Source organism: Lynx rufus, unplaced genomic scaffold, assembly GCF_022079265.1.
Source record: "Lynx rufus isolate CCGP_SWC_20201006 ecotype Redwood Valley unplaced genomic scaffold, mLynRuf1.p SCAF_11, whole genome shotgun sequence".
Classification (NCBI taxonomy): Eukaryota; Metazoa; Chordata; class Mammalia; order Carnivora; family Felidae; genus Lynx; species Lynx rufus.
This window is the reverse complement of record NW_025814825.1, coordinates 30840104-30859142: the sequence shown is the minus strand read 5'-3', so window position 1 is coordinate 30859142 and position 19039 is coordinate 30840104. Positions and strand designations below refer to the sequence as shown.

The 19039-nt window shown below is 43.9% G+C and overlaps 1 protein-coding gene across 7 annotated transcripts; it reads right to left on the bottom strand.

Moving 5' to 3' along the window:
- Positions 1–233: 233 nt before the first annotated feature.
- Positions 234–18689, bottom strand: HNRNPF (heterogeneous nuclear ribonucleoprotein F). Of its 7 annotated transcripts, XM_047073128.1 has the most exons (5): positions 18611–18673; positions 8309–8465; positions 7343–7476; positions 5510–5578; positions 234–2146 (listed from the first exon to the last, which is right to left on the bottom strand). In XM_047073128.1, the coding sequence occupies exon 5, from the start codon at positions 2093–2095 to the stop codon at positions 851–853; it is 1245 nt and encodes a 414-aa protein (XP_046929084.1). In that variant the 5' UTR covers positions 2096–2146; positions 5510–5578; positions 7343–7476; positions 8309–8465; positions 18611–18673; the 3' UTR covers positions 234–850. The 7 variants fall into 7 exon arrangements, with proteins under 7 accessions (XP_046929084.1, XP_046929085.1, XP_046929083.1 ...); XM_047073129.1 differs by lacking the exon at positions 8309–8465 and having other exon boundaries at positions 18611–18668; XM_047073127.1 differs by lacking the exons at positions 8309–8465; positions 18611–18673 and adding an exon at positions 7897–8134.
- Positions 18690–19039: the final 350 nt, after the last annotated feature.

Genomic DNA, 19039 nt, shown 5'->3' with positions numbered 1-19039 from the left:
TCTATTTTAATACTCTGGGATGCGTTTCCAGTCACCATTTCCACCACTCATATTTAACATTTTAAAAACCAAACTTTTAATTTAACCGTGGTATAGGAATAGAGGGAAATCTTAGATTTCATGTGCTAAATTATTTTGAAATTCACACTGAAATACAGCAGTATTAAAGCAAGTTCTTCTCTTCAACCACCCATTTTGCTACTTTTTGGTGAGTATATAGTCGGTGCCAGTCATTGTGGAAAAATCTTTATTTTAAGAAAAAAATTTAGTTAACAAAAAAATTTAACAAGTTTCACTTAGCAAAATACACCCAAAAGGAAATCACAGTACAAAGAAAGTTTTAAGTCAAGGCCTCACCAATTCCTACAGTATTAGTAATGTGTCTCAATTTTCAAAACTAACTTATTTTTAAAAGCTTAAACTTAACCTAAAAGATTTTAAATGAAAATAAACTAGAATGAACAAACATGAGAAATGTTCCTCTTTGAATTAGGGATCTAGCACCTTGAGTTTTCCAAAAAAGTACGTCTCCCCAATGTGTTCACGGTGATGTGGTGTAAAAGATCCATTTAATGTACTCAAAACTACTTAACTCAGATAACATCACTCTGAAGTACACTACCAAAATGTTAATTGAGAAAAGCTGAAAATAGTTTTAGTTTACTCAATATCACATGCTAGAAGAAAGTTTGCATGAGAAAACACTGAAGAGGTAATTTTTTAATCCAGATTTCACAAACTCATGGTGCAAAATGGGTCCCACAGCTTCCTCTAGAGTAATAATTGCTTTTCACTGCTTGTTGGCTGCCTGTGAAAATTTGATTGCAATAACTCAAATGCTCCTACAAAACTAGTCATATCCACCCATGCTGTTCTGGCCTCCATAGCCAGCCCCATAACAGCCACTCACAGACTGGCTCTCGAGGCCACTGTAAGTGGACTGGGCCGACACCCCCATGCCTTGCATCATCTGGCTGCTGTACGCCCCATTGCTGGCCCCAGTTGTGGAATTCAGGAAAAGTTCTATGTATCTGTGTTGCATGTTGGCCCGGTCTTTGGACATTGCTGCCACAGCTTCTTCGTGAGTGGCAAACTCAACATCGGCTTCGCCCGTCACTCTTCCATCAGGGCCAATCTCAATATGGACTCTCACAGGGTTGAGTGGAGAGAAGAAGTTGTAAATGTCGTTCTCTGTGGCTTTGTATGGTAGCCCTCTCATGTGGACACAGTGTCCAGTGGTACTCTGGACAGTGAACTCGCCGTCTCCGTATCTGTGGTCATACATGCCTGAGAGACAGTAACTGAGGTCTCTCCCAAACAGATCAGTGGTGAAGCCGTAGCCATCGCTGAGGCCGCTGTACTCCTCATAGCCCCCATAGCCTGCACTATAAGCACCAGACCTCATCCTCTCCAGGCCTGCTTGCTTGACAATGCCAATATACCTCCTGGCCGTGCCAGGGCGGTCATAGGGCCCTGGCCGCTGTACAGACATGAACTTCAGAGGGGGATCCGAGTATGACCTAACTTCTTCCTGACTGCTCTTGAACACTTCAATATACCTGTGCCCTATTCTCTCCTTGTGCTTCCCTAGGGCCTTCTCAGCTAACTCCTGTGAGGCAAACTGCACAAAGGCTTCCCCTGTAATCTTGCCCTCGGGGTCCACAGGCAATGTGATCCCGTTTGGCACAATTTCCAACCCTGAGAAGAACTGAACAATTTCTTCCTTGGTGCATCCAAATGGGAGTCCTCGAAGCCGCACGAAGCCATCATTGGCGGTGTCGGCACTGTTTGGACCACTGTGCTTCAACACCCAATCCATCTCGGTTCTGTGGGACTTGAACACCTCAATGTACCGGTGTCCCATGCTTTCCCTGTCTTTTTTAAGGGCCATTTTTACATCATCTTCTGATTCAAGTTCAACAAAAGCCTCACCACTCTGCCTGCCTTCTCTAGTGTAGATGAAATGAACGCCTGCAGCCCCATCATGTATTGTGCAGTCAGAAAGGAAATTCTGCACATCCTCAACAGAGCAGGACCAGGGCAGGCCACGGAGCTTGACCACAAAGCCTTCACCTCCCTCGGGGCCCAGCATCATGGACACTTGAGAGGACTGACGTCAAACAAGCTTGGGTGCAGCTTTTTGTGGCTGAAAAGAAAGCAAAAACTACTTTACATAATTTTTCATTTATTATGTACAAGAATATGCAGTAAATGTTGTTTTTCTGATTTTGCAGACGAAAAAAGAGAAGCAAAATTAAATGTTAAGAAAATATACAAAATACATTTGAGCTGAGATTCAATCCAAGGTCTCCCCCCCAAATGTACATATTATTCATACAGAAAAAGAATTAGGAGACTTAGAAAAATAAAATAGCAATATGGAAGCTTTGAAGCCAAAACCTATCACTTCTAACGGTCATCAATTATTTTAAGTTCTAGAAGAGAAGACAAAAGAATGAAATAAGCCAGTATCTAGAAAAAGAGAACTTTTCAGAACTGGAGGAAAACATGAGATTACATTGCTAAAATAAAAGGCAAGAGGGTAAGTGCCATGATCATAGAGGAATTAGTACCGGTCGGGTTACAGCAAGGGCATTTTCTGGTTATTAGAGAAAAGGCAGAGCAAATTTGTAACATATGAAAGGTTCAACTGCACTAGTATAAAGGAAAAACAATTACTGACAAATTACCATTTTGAATCGTTATGATTTATAGTAATTTAAATATTTGACAAAATCACTCTATGCAGCACTTATTTTTAAAACTGCTAACGTGAGAAAGGATAATTTTGTCATGATTTCAGTCCTTCCCCCTACAACAAATGGAATTCATATGCTCTTTCTCCCTTATCGTTTGTGCCCAGTAAAACAGCCCAGGAAGATTAACTATCTGTTTCATGGTTGTACTGAGTGGCTAGTGGCACACATTTTGGACCACACAGTTCCTTGTTGTGGGGAACAGGCCTGTGCACCGTAGGGTGTCAGGCAGCATCCCTGGCCTCTACCCACTAGCTGCCAAAGGCACCCCTCTCCGGTTGTGACAACCCCCAAATGTCTCCAGACATTCCCAGATGTTCCCTGGGGGTAAAACGGCTCCCAGTTGGGAATGACTACCGTAGAATCAGGGTCACCAACCTTAAAATGGGCCCTCAATACTGCCTAAGTTCTACCACCAACCCCAATCTCCCAAAGCCCTGAGTAACCTGTGGCAACCTCACCTAATCTTCCCTCATCTTTGGGTGATCATCTAGTTCAAAGAATGGGGATGATGTGAAGAAACTGCCACAAAGTCTAAAAATTTATAAACAAGAAGTTGCTTCTCCAATTAGCTGACATCATTAGCAGGATCACAGTCCTGCTCTGGTCCCAACTCCATTCACCCCGGAGAAATTCTTGATCTTCACGGTCTCTTCACTGAACACAGAATGCGCATTTATACCAATTACATGCCAATTTATACCAACTCCATAATATACCTTCCCTGACACCAACTTTGCCTCCAGCTACTTGATTTACTGATCCTCTCAGTAAAATCTCAGATGGCAGGCCTCTACTGTCACCTCTACTCCTTACCATTAAAAGGGCAAAACCTTTCACTCCACTGGGAAGAAAAGAGTTTTTTTTGTCTTCATTTTACTGGTTCCCGCAGCAGGATTTAAGCAACTCCCTTGGGAAATCCTTTCTCCCTCTGGCTCTTATGATGTAACCATCTCCTGGTTTTCCTATTAATTCCCTAAATAGGTTCTCCCAGCTTCTTCCAGGGAGTCCTTCCTCAACATTCAACTGCAGGGATATCACTGGACTTGGGTGAGTCCTTTGCTAGGCAGCCTCACAAGATCAAGGTCAACTAGCTCTGGGCCAAAGACACTCAAGTCCCCAGCCTTATGCTTCCTGAGGCCCAGACTGGTATACAAAACTAATCCACAGCCCCTATACACCACAAATGCAAGCAGCCTTTTTCTCTGACACTCTTCTATAGCACTCTGGCTGCAGGTATAAATAGCTTTACCTGCCATCCCGAGGTTCTACAAAGGAAGTGAAATAATCCTTGGACAACTTCACCCAATGAATTCAAATCCAATGAATTCATTCTCTCTGGAATGATCCCATTCACCACCCTAACCCACATTCCCAAATCCTATTCAGGAACTCGAGTTCAACAAATAATAAGTTTCTCACAATTCTATACGCAGTCCCTAGCCATTTCTCGGGACACAGTAAGGACTCAATAATTCCTTCGTGATTTCAACTGTCAAACTTTCTTTCTGCATTGCCCGCTTATTCATTTCTACTTCCTCATTTCTAAATTCCAGTACCAACAGCCCATGCCAGGATACTCTTACCTGGTTCTTAAACTTCTCCAAGTGTAATGGCTAGCCCTTACTGCAACCCAATCTGCAGCTCAAGTGTTCTCCTAAAACTGGCTTTATGTCATTCTCCTGTTCCAAGTTCTCAGTGGCTTCCCACCGGCAGTGGAACACAAACCACAGTGCTAACAGGTCGCTTAGACCTTGCAACTTTGGCCTGCAACAAACACAATTATCTAGCTTACATCACTCCTATTTACAAAAAAAAACACAAAGAAACAAAAAAACAAAAACCCTCCTTTATCCATTTTCCTATGCCTGGAATGTGCCAGGCTTTCTGCTCCCTTGCATTTGACACACGTGATAATTAATTCTCTCTCCAAATACACTCCACCCAACCTTCTGTCTAGTCAAATCCTACTAATCCTTAAGGTCTCAGCTCAAACATATTACCTTTCCACAAGATCTTCCCCTTTGAATTAAGTCTCATGGTTCTACACTCCCATAACATTCTTGCTCTGATTTGTTCAAAATGTGTCTTCAAAACTGCTTGGAAAGCCTACCGGGAACAGGCTGTGTAGGTTCCATTGGTCACTGTGGCCCCACCCCCAACAGAGCAGGCCCAAGATTAGCAAGAGATTAACTGATGGCCATGTGAGGTCAACACCTCCCTCTACAATATGGCAGTCTAGGCTGAAAGACATGCAGGAAGCATAAGCGAACACAAACATTTCATAGGAGAATTACTTAAAATACCTAACAATACATTACAGATTAGAAGTGTTTTACTTCAGAAAAGAAAGTTTCAAAAACAAAGTGACTTCTCTGAAGGAAAGGAGAAGAGCATTCTTTTCTCAAACACATGTCTACAAAAGTTTATTTATACTCCGGAATTATTTTTGTTCCACTTCTTGCAAGAAATCCTATGACATGTAATTCCGTATCCTTTCAATGAAACTCAAACCTAATTTTAGATGCAAACATAATTCAATATCCTCACTTTGCCCTCAGAATCTTCTACATTTGGATTCCTTGTAGAGTTTTACAGTGCTCAAGACATTAACTAAAACTCAGTAAAAGAGTGCTATAGATTTCTGCGCTTAGATTTAAAGCTAATGATAAAGCTTTTACTTCATGCTTTAAAAATCTCCTACTTAAATATACCAAACGTAAACCGAAATTATTTTTCTTAAAAGAGCTCACCTTAAAGAACAACCCGGGGGGGAGGGGATGCCCACAGTCGGAGACACTCCTGGTAGGTAACGAATTGTCCTAAAAAAGAGCGATATGGCCGTCTGCCTCAGTGGCCCAGCACTCACCAGAGCAAACAGGGATGGTGGTGCCAGGGCTAGGATGGGCTCCAGCTCCTTTTCTCCAGGGAAGAGCAGGTTGGGGCAGCAATTCTTTTAAAGCCATGAAGCTTCCATAATTAAAGCACACACCCAGGACAGCCCCCATAGCATTTAAAAGATTTACCTTTTCATATGGTAATACAAAGGATAACAGCAAGAAAACACTCACTATCTAGATGAGACTTAGAAAACTCTAAGCTCCGTGAGGATATCCAAATACTAAGGGTGGGAGGGGCTTCTTCAGGGAGGGGGTGGAACAAGGCCAGAAAAGTTCCGGGTAGGGACCTCAGGGGCAGGAGGTGAGAGACTCCAGAAGCTGCCAGACCTTTACTGGGAGGAGCGCCACAGTCTGCTTGCCAGAAACTATTCAACAGAATTTACAATTTGTAAGACTCCCTGAGGTTCAGGGTGGAGATACCCAAGTCTTTCCTTCCCAGTTTTATTTGATAAACTTCATTTCTTGTGACCTGTATTTGCTCTGATGTTGATATTTTAATTAACTGACAAGAATGTAAGTATATGTTAAAATATGCTTTTCAGTAGGAAAAACATTACTACCATCACCCACAGCCAAGTGATGAAGGTGTCCCAAAGGATCAGGATATTTGAAGTTCAGGAGTACATTGGAGAACTAAACTACATTCTTAGTTTGGGAAAGGTAAAACCGGGAAAGTCAAGTTAATTTCGCTTAAGTGCCTCGTGTTAAAGATAAACTTGTCTTTATAGCCTCCTGTGATTATTACATAAGATACTATCCCGGAAGTGTTGGGGGAACCTGTATAAAAGTAAGGTATTTAATTTCAAATTCTCTGGAAGATGGTTTTCAAAAAGCTTCAACCGTCCCTCCTGCTAGCCCCCAGTGGAATCTGAGAGGTAGAACTCAGGCATCTTAAATGACCTGAATCCCTTCTTTTATATGGTTTACCCCAGCTCCTGGTTCCTTCCAGTGTGGTCTGCAGACCAACATCGTGGGGACCCTCCTTGTACATGCACGCGTAGGAGCGGCCAGACACGCTGAGGCCAATTTTCACAAGACTGAAATGGGGCGCGCATGCCCGTGAACACACACGTTGAAGCACTGATAGAGAGCACGGGTCTCACACGAGCACACGTTGTAATCGCTGGAGTGTGAAAATATACTGCTCTTAGGTCCCGCAACTGGAGATTCAAATTATCTGTACTGTACAGGATGTTGTTAAAATGTGAGATTCTGAAACAACGTACGTGGGATAGGGCAAGATTCTGCATTTATAACAGACTCCTAAGGCTCCTGGGAGGCTCTCCAGAATGTGCTCTCTCCTTCACTGTACTGGTTAGACGGGATTTAGTTCGGATTCAGGTAGATCCAATCAAGATAAACAGGGCGGGCCTCCGAGTGCCATGACTGATTAGGTTTATCTACGGAGTACACAGGCCGGCTTAAACCCCCATCCTCTGTTCAGGAAGGGGTGGGTATTCAGAGGGACCGTGGCTTCACCCTTTTATTTACGTCTGTGTTGCAGTAGGACCTAAGGAGCAATTTCACCCTTATTTGTAAATAAATATTAACCTACAGCTGGTGGCACACTAGAGCAAGGTTGTCCTGAGTATCTTAATTACTCAAACCGTTCTACTCTTAAAACCACAGTGAGCAAGAGACGCTGCCTCAGGATTACGCAGTTGACATTTTTGCTCTAAGACTTACCGCTGAGAGGAGCAGGACTGATTTCTATTTTCAAACAAGCGCGGTTTACAGCCAAAGGACCCCTAATTCCACCCGACGCTTAAAAACGCAGAAGGCTCCGGGAAAGTCCAGGTGCGTCTCCTTTTGTTTTTAACCTGAAATTGAAACTGCGCTCTTAAGCTTGCAGCCGCGGGCCGCCAGGGGCGCGTCTGAGCGATTTCGGCGGGAAGCACAGCTGCGGTCTCAGGCGCTGAGCTCCTGGGGCGGGGGTACGCAGACGAAGTGCAGAGCGGGGGCTCACTCGTTGTCTACCTGGTGGATCCGACAACCTACGCTCGGCTCAGCCCCACAGGAAGGCGAGACCCCGGAGCGCCCTGTCGCGGGGCCTGGGCGGGATCAGCGGGAGCTTCCGGGGCGGGGGCGGGACGAGCCGAGGAAGGAGGGAAGCGGGGGGGGGGGGGGGGGAGGCTTCACGGGCCGCGCGGGAGGGGGGAGGGGGAAAGAGGTCTAGAGGCGAAGGCTTCCCGGGCCTGGTGGTGGGAGGAGAGAAAGGCGGAGGGGGGGGGGGAGCTTACGGAGGCGGGAGTGGGAACTTCTAGGCCGCAGAGGAGGGAGTGAGGTGGGGCCAGCGTTCTCCGTCCCGGCTTCCCGGAGCCGCGGGGGAGGGGGCGGAGCTCCCGAGTCGGGGCCTGGGAGGGGGGTGCTTTCTGGGGCGGCCAGGAAAGAGTTTCCCTGGACCCGTGGGGGGCGGAGCTCCTGAGTCGGGTCGGGGGGACTTCCTGGGGCAGAAGGGACGCGGGGGGAGAAGAGTTCCTGGGGCAACGAGGGGGAAGAAAGAGTTCCTGGAGCAGGCAGGGTGGGGGTGGGGAGTTGCGGAGGAGGGGAAAATGAGTTCCCGGGACTCGCGGGGGGCGGTGGGGGTGTACTGGGGGCTGGGTGAGGGTGGATGAGCGGGTGGGTGGGGGTCGTCCGCTCGCGGCGGCTCACCACGACGGGTCCGGAGTCCGGAAGGCCGGCGCGCGGGGCTGCGTCCCGGAGGCAGAGGCCGCGTGACTGAGGGCGGCGGGCCGGACGTGGGTCACGGGGTGTAAAGGAGGAAGTGCCACCGATGGGCCCGCCAAGATGTCACCAATGGAAACGCGTCCTGCAGGTGCGGCCCGCGGCCCGCGCGGTCGGCCCAGGCAGGAAGTGGGAGGAAGGAGGGAAGAAAAGCAACGAGGAAGACCGTTCTGAGTGAGTTTTCAGGAAAGATGCCAAGATAGGGAAAAGTCCAGAGTAACAGCGCAGGAGAGGAGTAGATCGGCACGGTTTAGGTGGAAGGAGAAACCGTAAACTCAAAAAAAAAAAAAAAAAAAAGGAAAAAAAAACTGAGGGAAAATACACCAAACCTCTTTGAAAGAATTTAGAATGGAAACTAATGGACAAAAGGTAGAACTTCTTTACCTCTTTATATACAGTCTTGTTTTATATATTTGGCCATGAACGCCTATAAATATTTTGCATCAATTTAAAAGATTAATTTTAAGACTCGCAATTTTTAATACACGAAAAAGAACTACATTTCATGAAGCCCTGAATCCGAATTCATACGATCTTGAAAATAATTACTAAAGCAACTGCAGTGTGAACAGTGACTGAATTATTTCAAAGAATTTAAAAATTTTAGTTGTTAATTATGGTGCTGCAATTTTATTTCTGGAGTCATTACTTAAGAGAGATATTTGATACCTAGAATGTTTCTAAATCGGAGTGGGATTACAGATGAAACCAACAGGGGCCATGATTTAATTATTGAAACTGGGTGATGGGTACATGGAGTTTCATTATATTTTTGTCTCTACTTTCCTATGTTAAACACCTTTAGTAATGAAATTATTTAAGAAAAAACTATGAATCTACTTACTAGAAATAACTGTGAAATAAATAGGATTTATAGGTAAGAGGAACCTACTAGGTGAGAGTATGCAAAGCCAGACTGGGGGAAATTCTACAAGGACAGATGAGTTCAGTCCATTAGAAAACAGCTCCAAGGGAAAAGACCAAGTACACGGGGGAAAGACCAAGTACCAAATGCACAGTACACGGGGGCATATTTGGATTTTGAGTCAAACAAATTGATAAACATTTAAGACATTTCTGGACACTGACTAAAAACTTTAAGGTATTAAAGTATTACATTTACTTCTTTTAGATACAGAATTATAGTTATGTTTAAAAAATACATTTCTAGAGATTCACTTGGAACTATTGGGAGATGAAATAGTATGTTTGCTGGAATTTGCTTAAAATTTATTAGGTGGGGGATGTAAAGAAAAACTGTCCTTGACTGGTAATTGTTGAAGCTGGGTGGATGATATGATTAAAAATCCAGCCTCCCATGGAAAGACACAGGCACTAAAAACTGAACTCAAGAGAAGCAAAACAGTATTTGAAGAATGAACCACAAAATTGGCTTGTTTTTGGAAAAGTATCTCTACAGAACTGAGGTACCCTGACTGCTTTGTAAGCATTTATTTCACTTTTTTAAGTTTATTTTGAGAGAAAGAGTATGAGCAAAGAAGGGGCAGAGAAAGGGAGCCAGAGAGAGAATCCCAAGCAGGCTCTTTATTGTCAGTGCTGAGCCTCAGAGCCTGACACTGGCTTGAACTCCCAAACCATGAGATCATGACCCGAGTCAAGAGTTGGATGCTTAACCCAGGCACCCCTTAATTTCACATCTTAAAAACCTCCTCAAAATATATTCTTGGTAATCTATACGACTGGTGTGCATTTTCTCACTTATTTGAATATATTTCTTGTGGTTAAGTAGTTTTACATATGCCTTCTTGGCTTAACTGGTTGGTGATATGGGGGAGGTGGCTGTTAATAATTTATGAGCCATGATATGGTTCCTGCCTGGTCAAGGAACAAGTACCGAAGACACGGGAGCATGTTGTGCTGAGACCAATGAAAGAGGAAAGCAGAGAAGATCTGAGACCAATGAAAAGAGGAAGATCCTCCACACAGCTTTGAAAGCCTGGTTTGGTATTTTGTACTTTAGTCTAAGGCCAATGAGAAGTCACTTAATAGTTTCAAAATGGAATGTGTTGTAAATTTGAGTTTTTGCTTTTCAACAGAACAGTCTAGCTGTTATCTGGAAAACTAATGGTGGGAACAGATGCATAGAGATGGGAAGCAATGACACAAGTTTAGGAAAAACTAATGGTACCCTGCAATAAAAACATTGTGATAGAAATGAAGCAATTGTGAAAGGATTTGAGTGATGCGCAGTAGATACAATTTACCAAATTGGGAGTCATTAACCCAGAAATATTGTGCACTTACAAAATGCAGGCACTGTGCTAGGTCCACAGAACAGTGGACTAGGAAATCAATAAAGAAATAAATGTATGATGACAAAATCTGAATGGCCCAAAACTAGAAAATGGGGATTAATTTACACTGGGGATCTGAGGAAGTGACACTTAAAGAAACCAGAAGCTTGGGGGTGGGGGGGGGGGATGTGAAACCGTTTCCCCCTGGTAAATATGTAGGGTTCAAAAGCAGAATTTAGAAAATCGTATTTTTTGCTCCTTTGAACATTACCCTGCTTATTCCCCCCTGAATGCTTGTTCAAATCTTTATATGGATAGTATTCCTGTTCTGCTGGAAATTACATTACAAACCAAATCTCTTCTAACCTAGCGATTTTATAAAGTCAGTGGCTCTTAAACACTTCCTACTGTCACTCTCTTGAGAATATGACCTAGGTCTGAACGAGCTGCTTCAAGAAAGCACACCCCCACACAGTTGTACCAAAATTTTCAAGAGGCTCGTGCTTCTAAAGTGTGAGAATTCTGACCCTAATTTGTACAACAAACCAAGTTCAATACACAAAGCTATCTCAGAGCTATTAAAGAGAAGCTGTAGATGGATCACTAAATATAACGTTCTAAGTGTTTATTGCTGTTACTATATTTTTATCCACAAAAAGGGGATATAGATGAGCTGTAAGAAACAGGAAAGCTGTTTTCCATTATCTTTTAACTATTAAGCCCTTTAGTTTATGTACTGTAGCTAAGTCTGGGGTGATAATTCACTGTTTCTCTCAGTGTTCATCTTGCAAAATCTGTGTTAACTAAAAAGCAAAAACAGTATAATACAATGTTAGGTAAATTCTATTACTTGTATTAAAATTAACATAAGGGACAAATTTTTATCCAACATAGAACTAGCAACTCTTGCTCTAGGATATTATTGACTGCATTCCACAGATGGAATCCAAAGATGAAATCCAAATTATGAGAGGAAAAAAATACATCAGGTGAAGTTTTCCTAAAAAAAACAAAAAAAAAACACTGCTATTTGACTTCCACTGCTAAAGGTAAAATTTGTTCTCAAGTGAGGCATTCATCATCTCTATTAATTGGTAGTGCTCCCCCCATCCACAGTAGGAAATATGATTCTAGCCTAGCTAAGAAATATAAAGGGGGGGGGGGACCTGTTAAAATACAACTGCTAAGACCATCTCCAAACCACCTCCCCTACCAACCCGCCTGTAGCTCTCTCCCCCGAGTAAGCAGCCCCTCCCTGGGTGGGTGACCATTTAGATCCCACATTCAGGAAGGCTTGTGGGGGTTACACTCATAGTCTCCCGGAGCCATGGCTGCAGTACATGCCAGCTGTCCCTTAAGGGGCCTAGAGCTTCCTCCTGGGGCTCTGTGGAGAGCTGACACCTTGTCAGGTCCCAGGCAGCTGCCAGAGGAGCGGAGACTGCTGTAGCAGCTCGTGCTCAATGTTTGCTGCTCAGGGGACCAGAGCACACTGCCCTGGGAGAGTGGAGAACAGAACCACGAGAAAAGGAATGGACAATGCACATGAGAGTGACTCAAGCACCCGGAGAGGATACCATGCATTTAGACAACAGCTTAAAAGTTATCAGGGAATGAGAAGTGCTGAACAAAACCATACATTTTTTAACAGGAAAAAAAAGAGCACTTTCAGATACTCAATTACAGAATACAACACTTTTTAGTACTAACAATCAAATTTTGAGTTTATAAAGTTAGTAATAAACTGAAAGCATGGATAGTGGCCTGAAAAATAAGTGCAAGAAATATCTCAAAGAGAAAAAAACAGAAACAAAGGGAAAAAGATATGAAATTTGGAGGACACAAGATGTAACACGACACAAAAGAAATAACATGTCAACAATAGGGATTCCAGAAGGAGAAAGACACAAATAGAACAGATAAATAATGGAAGGAGATTTTCCTGGCTTAAGATAAACATGGTTGTGTGGTTCCCAACAGATATTTTTAAAAGACATAACCTAGGCATATGTTGCTAGAACTTCTAAATTTAAGTTGCAAGTATAGAAAAAACTGCTTGGAAAAAGAACAAATTGGGTACAAAGGATAAAAATATGATAGCCGTTAACCACATGTGCCTACTGAACACTTGAAATGTGACAAGTACAAATTGAGATGTGCTGTTAAGTATAAAACGCACACCAAATTGCAAAGATTAAAACAAGAATGTAACATAGCTCAATTTTAAAACATTGACTACATGTTGGAATATTTTAGATAACAGTTAATCAAAATTCATATACTAAATTAAAATATTAAAACACATCCCAACTCATTCTACAAGGCCAATATTACCCTGCTTTATGGGTTGAAAATTTCATCATTAGAGTGGGCCATAATCTATTATGGCTGGTGTCCTTCCAATGGGAAATTTGGACACAGACAAGCTGACACAAGAAAGAGAAGACAGCTATCTAACAAAGCAAGGAGAGAGGTCCGGAATGTATCATTTCCTCATGGCCCTCAGAGGGAGCCAACCCTGCTAATGCCTTCATCTAGGACTTCTAGACTCTGTAACTGCAAGACTACAAATTTCTGTTAAGACACCCAGTCTAGAGTACTTTGTTATGGCACCCCTTTAACAAACTGAACACTCTGATACCAAAACCAAACAAAACAGATTTCACAGGAAGAGGTAACTACATACTAATATCTGTTATGAATAAAGGTGCAAAATTCCTCAACAAAATACTACAAACTGAATCCAGCAACATGTAAGAAAGGTTATACACCATGCCCAAGCAGGATGTACCCCAAGAATGCTTAAGGGTGTTTCAATGTAAAATATTCTTGAATTAGGTAATGGTGGTTTTTACAATGCTGTGAATTTACTAAAAACCTCTCATTTGTACTAGGTGAACTGTATGGTATGTGAATTATATCTCAAAAATGAAATTACATTTGTCATTCATATTCTATTGGACAGCGTAATTCTAACTAAATATTGTGTAAAGCAGAACAAAGACCTGTGGAGACATCAATAATGGAACATCTTCGCAATGCAGATGGACTTAGCAGGAGAGAGTGCAACAGAAATTTTTAATATTCACACTAGGTGAGGATTTCTGTAAAAGAGGCATAACTGTCTGAGAAACTTAATGGGAATTCAGAACTTTCCATTCTAGTCTTTTCTTTTTTAACCCATTCATCATTATCACTTTTTGTACCGTTTTAAGAGATCTTTTTCTTAGCCCAAGTCCATATGGATTTTTTTAAACTTATAAAGCTTTGTTTCCATCTGCATTTTTGTTTTGATCAACAATCAACCTGATTTGATTTTCCATTCCCAAGAGTGTTAGAATTAGTTTACCAAGATTCACAGGCTAATTTTCCTCATGAACTCAGATAAAAAGCTCCCGAAGAAATTATCAGCAACCAAATCCAGCAATACACAAAGAAATAATCATGACCAAGCTGGGTTTATTCTTGGAATGCAATTGTAGCTCATCATTTCAAAGTCAATCCCTACAGTCTGTCACACTGACATATTAATGAAGGGGAATGAGTTAACTAAGAATTTTTCACGTTTTATGAGAAATGCTAAGCAATATCCTACACACGGAAAAAAGAAAAGAAAGAAAATAGATGAATTCCATAAACTGGAAGTAGGGAAAACTTTCCTAACCATGACCCCAAACCCAGAATATGGGAAAACACTGAAAAATTTAGTTACATAAATACAAACAAAACCCAAAACAAAAACCTCCAAACCTCTTATGAATAGCTAAAAAATACTAAGCTAAACAAAAATACCAATGCTAAAGTGGGAACGATATTTGCAATTTTTTCCCAAAGCATTAATATCCCTAACATATAAAGAGCATCTAAAAAGAGACAAAATCCAACTACCCAAAAAGGAAAATGGACTAGAGGTATAGTAGACAGAAAAAGAAATTACCTTAAACATGAAAAGATGCTCAACTTTACCCATTTAAGATAAAATCTGATGTGAAATAACATTTAAAATACCTACCATATTGGCAAAAAATACAGAATTTTGAAAACGCATTACCTTGGCAAGGCTACAGATAAGCAGGCACTTTTTTTTTTTTTTTAATTTTTTTTTTCAACGTTTATTTATTTTTGGGACAGAGAGAGACAGAGCATGAACGGGCGAGGGGCAGAGAGAGAGGGAGACACAGAATCGGAAACAGGCTCCAGGCTCTGAGCCATGAGCCCAGAGCCTGACGCGGGGCTCGAACTCACGGACCGCGAGATCGTGACCTGGCTGAAGTCGGACAATTAACCGACTGCGCCACCCAGGCGCCCCAAGCAGGCACTTTTAAATACCGTTTGTGGAAATATTAAATGGCCAAAAAAAGCAAAGACACCTGCAAAGCCTATTCATCTCGGTTCTACTTCTAATAGGAAAAGGCTAGAAACAACCCAACTGCCTATCACTATAAGTCCAGTTGAATAAATGGACCTACTTAATAAGGAAGTGGACCCATTTAATAAGGAAGGTATCAAAGACCACTGAGGTCTTTCCTGTCAAAGTCAGGAACCAATTTGAAAGGCTCCCACTGGCCAGAGATTGGATAATTTGTGCACCAAAGAGACTAAAAGCCACAGTGGATTAAAGCACATCATAAAGACACCAGAAAAAGGGCCTTTGGCACCTGCTAGAGATTCAATAAATTGTTAGATATTGATAAACATAAGGAATGAATCAAAAACTTAACCTGCCATTAATAACATACAACTTACAGTAATCAAATGATTAACAAAGAAAATTACCTCCCTATAGAAGTATTCCTGCAAATAAATGAGAAGCAATATTTAAAGTTATCACTATTTTGGAAACATCAACAAAACAAAAGATCTAGGGAAAAGACCATCAATGGCTGCTAACTTCACAAAGGGGGAGTGCCAAGAAGTGCCTCAGGCAGGAGTACACAGCACCTCCAGTGAAGTCTTCTTTCCAAAAAGAAAAATCTCAACAGAACCCTAACTACCATTTCACAGGAAATGCAGAGGTCAGAGATTCAAACGCCATTGAATGTAATCAGAAAAAGCCAAAGCCTGAGGAAGGAACTCTGACACCGTACCCAATTCGTTTAACAAAGAAGAAAAAAATACCTCTAGATTGCACTAATAAGGAAGCTACTTGCCACACTTAAAATGTGGCTGGTACAAACTGAGAGCACTGGATTTTGAAAAAAGTGAAAATGTAATTTAAAATTACATAAGCAAATATTTTGTATATGTATTACATTAAATTATTACAATGAACTACACCAGTTTCTTTTTACTATTAAAAAATGTGAAATTACATGTGGCTCGCATTGTATTTCCGTTGGACAGCACTGCTCTGAATTTAAAGAGATAGATCTCCCAGATACAAGGTGTGACCTTGTCTAGATTCCAATTCAAGCCAGCTGTAAAAAAAATATTTATTGTACAGTCAGGTACACTTGAACACGGGGTACTTAATGATCTCAAAGAATTAGCATTTCTTCAGGTGTGATAATAGTATTGCAGTTATATTTTTTAAAGATCCGTAGAAATGTAAGCTGAAATATTTATGAGTAAGACCCTTATTATGTCTGGAATTAGTCGTAAAATAAGCCAGACTGGTCTCAGGTGAGGCCTGATTCTCCCTCTGACCAGCCTCTTGTTTTCCCCAAGAACGGCAATTCAGGGCAATAAACTGGGGGGCAGGGTCCTTGACCGAGTAGGGCTGTTCCCGTCTGACAGACGTGAGTCCTAACTCCCAGCTGTATCCCTCCCCCAGGGGAAGTGACTTCATTTTCCCCTTGGCCTCCATTTTCTCATCTGTAACAGGGAGAACAGCAATACGCCCCCCTTACGAGACTACTCACGAGCATGTGATTTAAAAACATGGTGAAACTCCTAGCTCTGTGCCTAGACCTAGCAAGGGACAATTAATGTGCTCCGACAAGAGTCTGAAAACCAGAGCTCAGACTGAGGAGCCCTCCTCCCGTTTTTGTAACCCCTCCATGAACTTACTACCCTCGATGGGCACCATAGGTCTCCACAATCTCCTTCTCAATTTTGGCCACATCTGAGGACTAACCTATTTATTTAATTAATCTTTTCACTCAAATCAATTCACATTTTTACTTCAATATTTTATGTTTAAAGGGAGCTTTGTAACAATACTCAAGTGAATGCCAGTCACTTGTCAATTTAAAAAAAGCAATACCACAAAAAGAATGTTAAAAGAGAAAAAATAAAGACACCATAATACACAATGAGCCGAATCAATTTACAGAAATGCATACGGGCACCAGAGATAACTAAAGATGGACTCGCTTAAATATTAATTAGTAACATCAGCACTCTCCCAATATTTATTAAAAGTAGAAAATTACTCACATATTTTAAAATGACGAATCTTCTTCTAGCCATTAACACTGAAAACATCACATCACTTTTCACTGACATATCCTAATATATTTTTATCTAACCGGAGAACCCGAGGTATTTTCATTCTCACTAGAAATTCAGAAATAAAGTTAACCTTTAAAAACGTGTAATAGTGAGAATTACATTAAGATAGGTGATTTCGACGTTGTTTTGAATTGAAAGGAGTATTATTTGCAGTCTTCAAACCTCTCCCGGCTCCACTAGGCTCCGGACCCCTCGGCGCTCCCCACCCCCCACGCCCATCCGGCGGTTCCCCCCTTAGCGCGCTGCCGCTCGCGGGCTCCTCTCCCGCCACGCACGCGGCCCGCAGTGGCAGGCAAGAGCCCGGACACCCCACAAATAGTTGCGAAAACTAGAGAAGGAAGCACGTTCTTTCGTCCTAGGGCCTCCGGGGAAGGAAGCTACTGAGAAAGGAGTCCCGCGGGCAGGCGGGCCGGGACCGAAGACACGCCGGGTGGGGGTCCTGCAGGAGCTGGAGGGCGGCGTGGGGCGCTGGGGGGGAAGGGAGCCTCCCAGGCCTGGGGATTTGTCTGGCAGGCAGCCGGGGGGGGGGGGTGGTCCTGAGAGCCCCTTAAAGGTACAGATCAACGGGGAGGGGCCCGTGGCCTCCCAACCGTTTCTATGAAAGACCAGGGTCCGTCGAGTCCCCGCGCGACTCGCTCGGCGTCACCAGGCCGCCCAGAGCCACTTTCAGTGAACCACGCGGGTACACTGAAGGTAGAGGGCGCAGCGCGGGCGCCGGGAGAGTCCAGAAGTTTCTCAGGCGCAGTCAAGAATCAGCAAAAAATATATTCAAGGATACAAAGAAATAAAGCACAAGGAGAAAGAAATGGCCGATTAATCTCGCTCGGCTGAAATGTGGCCACCAGGCAAAGATAACGAGAACCAAAGAGTTTCACCCAAAATGCAAACACTATACCTCCAAGGACAGGAGACAAACGCACACCGGCGATCAGGGCACACACGCCGCCCGGAGAGGAAGAAAAGGCCGCAAAGATCGAAAGTGGAGGCTCAGCGAGCGGGAACGTGGGAGGGGGGAGGAGTCAACTCCCAACCAGTCCGGTGCAACTCAACCACGTGAAAGTACTGCTTTCATTTTTAAATGAAGCCCCTCTCCCACGGTCGCCGGATGCCCTCACGGTATTCCTGGCAGGGGCGCTCAAGCTCTGCTTCCCCTGCAGTCCTCCGTACAAGGCCTTTTCTCCCTTCTTCACCGCGGGCCCTGCCTCCCCTGGTCCTAAATCTCAGTCCAGCGGTCCAGTCTTCGAGTGTAAAGTCCTTGATCTCAGCCCCGTGGTCCACTCCCCCAGTGTAAAGCCCTTGACCTCTGACCCCACTCCCCCCCGACCCCAATTCTCAGCTCCGCCGTTCCCAGCCCGTGTGTCCAGTCTCCATTCGGTCCCTGCATGTGAGCCCTTGACTTCAGACCTAACCTCCCCCAACCCCAAATCTCAGCCCCACTGTCCCCACCCCCAGAGGGCCCAGTTCCCTGTTGGTCCCAGCTGTGAGGCCCTTCAGCCTCGGACCCACCGCCCGTCCCGCCCCTCACCTCGGGCTCCGAGTCTCCACGCTCCCGCTCTTCTTCACATCCGGCACCACGGTCGTCCCTCCGAGCACCTAGAGGGTGGAACGCGGGGAACTTGGCAGTTGTAGCGGAGGCAGTTGAGGCTTGTTTACCATCACCATGGAAACCCCTGGCAGCGCGCCCTGGGCGGGGCCTCCGAGAGGCGGGGTCTGGCGCGCGGCAGGCCCGAGTGCACAACTCCCGCCCGTGGGCGCACGCGGCGCTTCCAGCAGCCCCGCCGTTCTGGGCTTGCCCGGTCCCCGCTCGACCCTGTACCCCAGCACCCGGGAGCAGCAGCCCCGGGAGCCCGCGCCCCCGCCCCACTTCCGGCTGCCGGCGTGACCGCCAGTCGGTTTCCCCACGGAACCCCACCTTCTTCTCCAGGAAGACACGGCGCAGTGCTACTTCCAACAC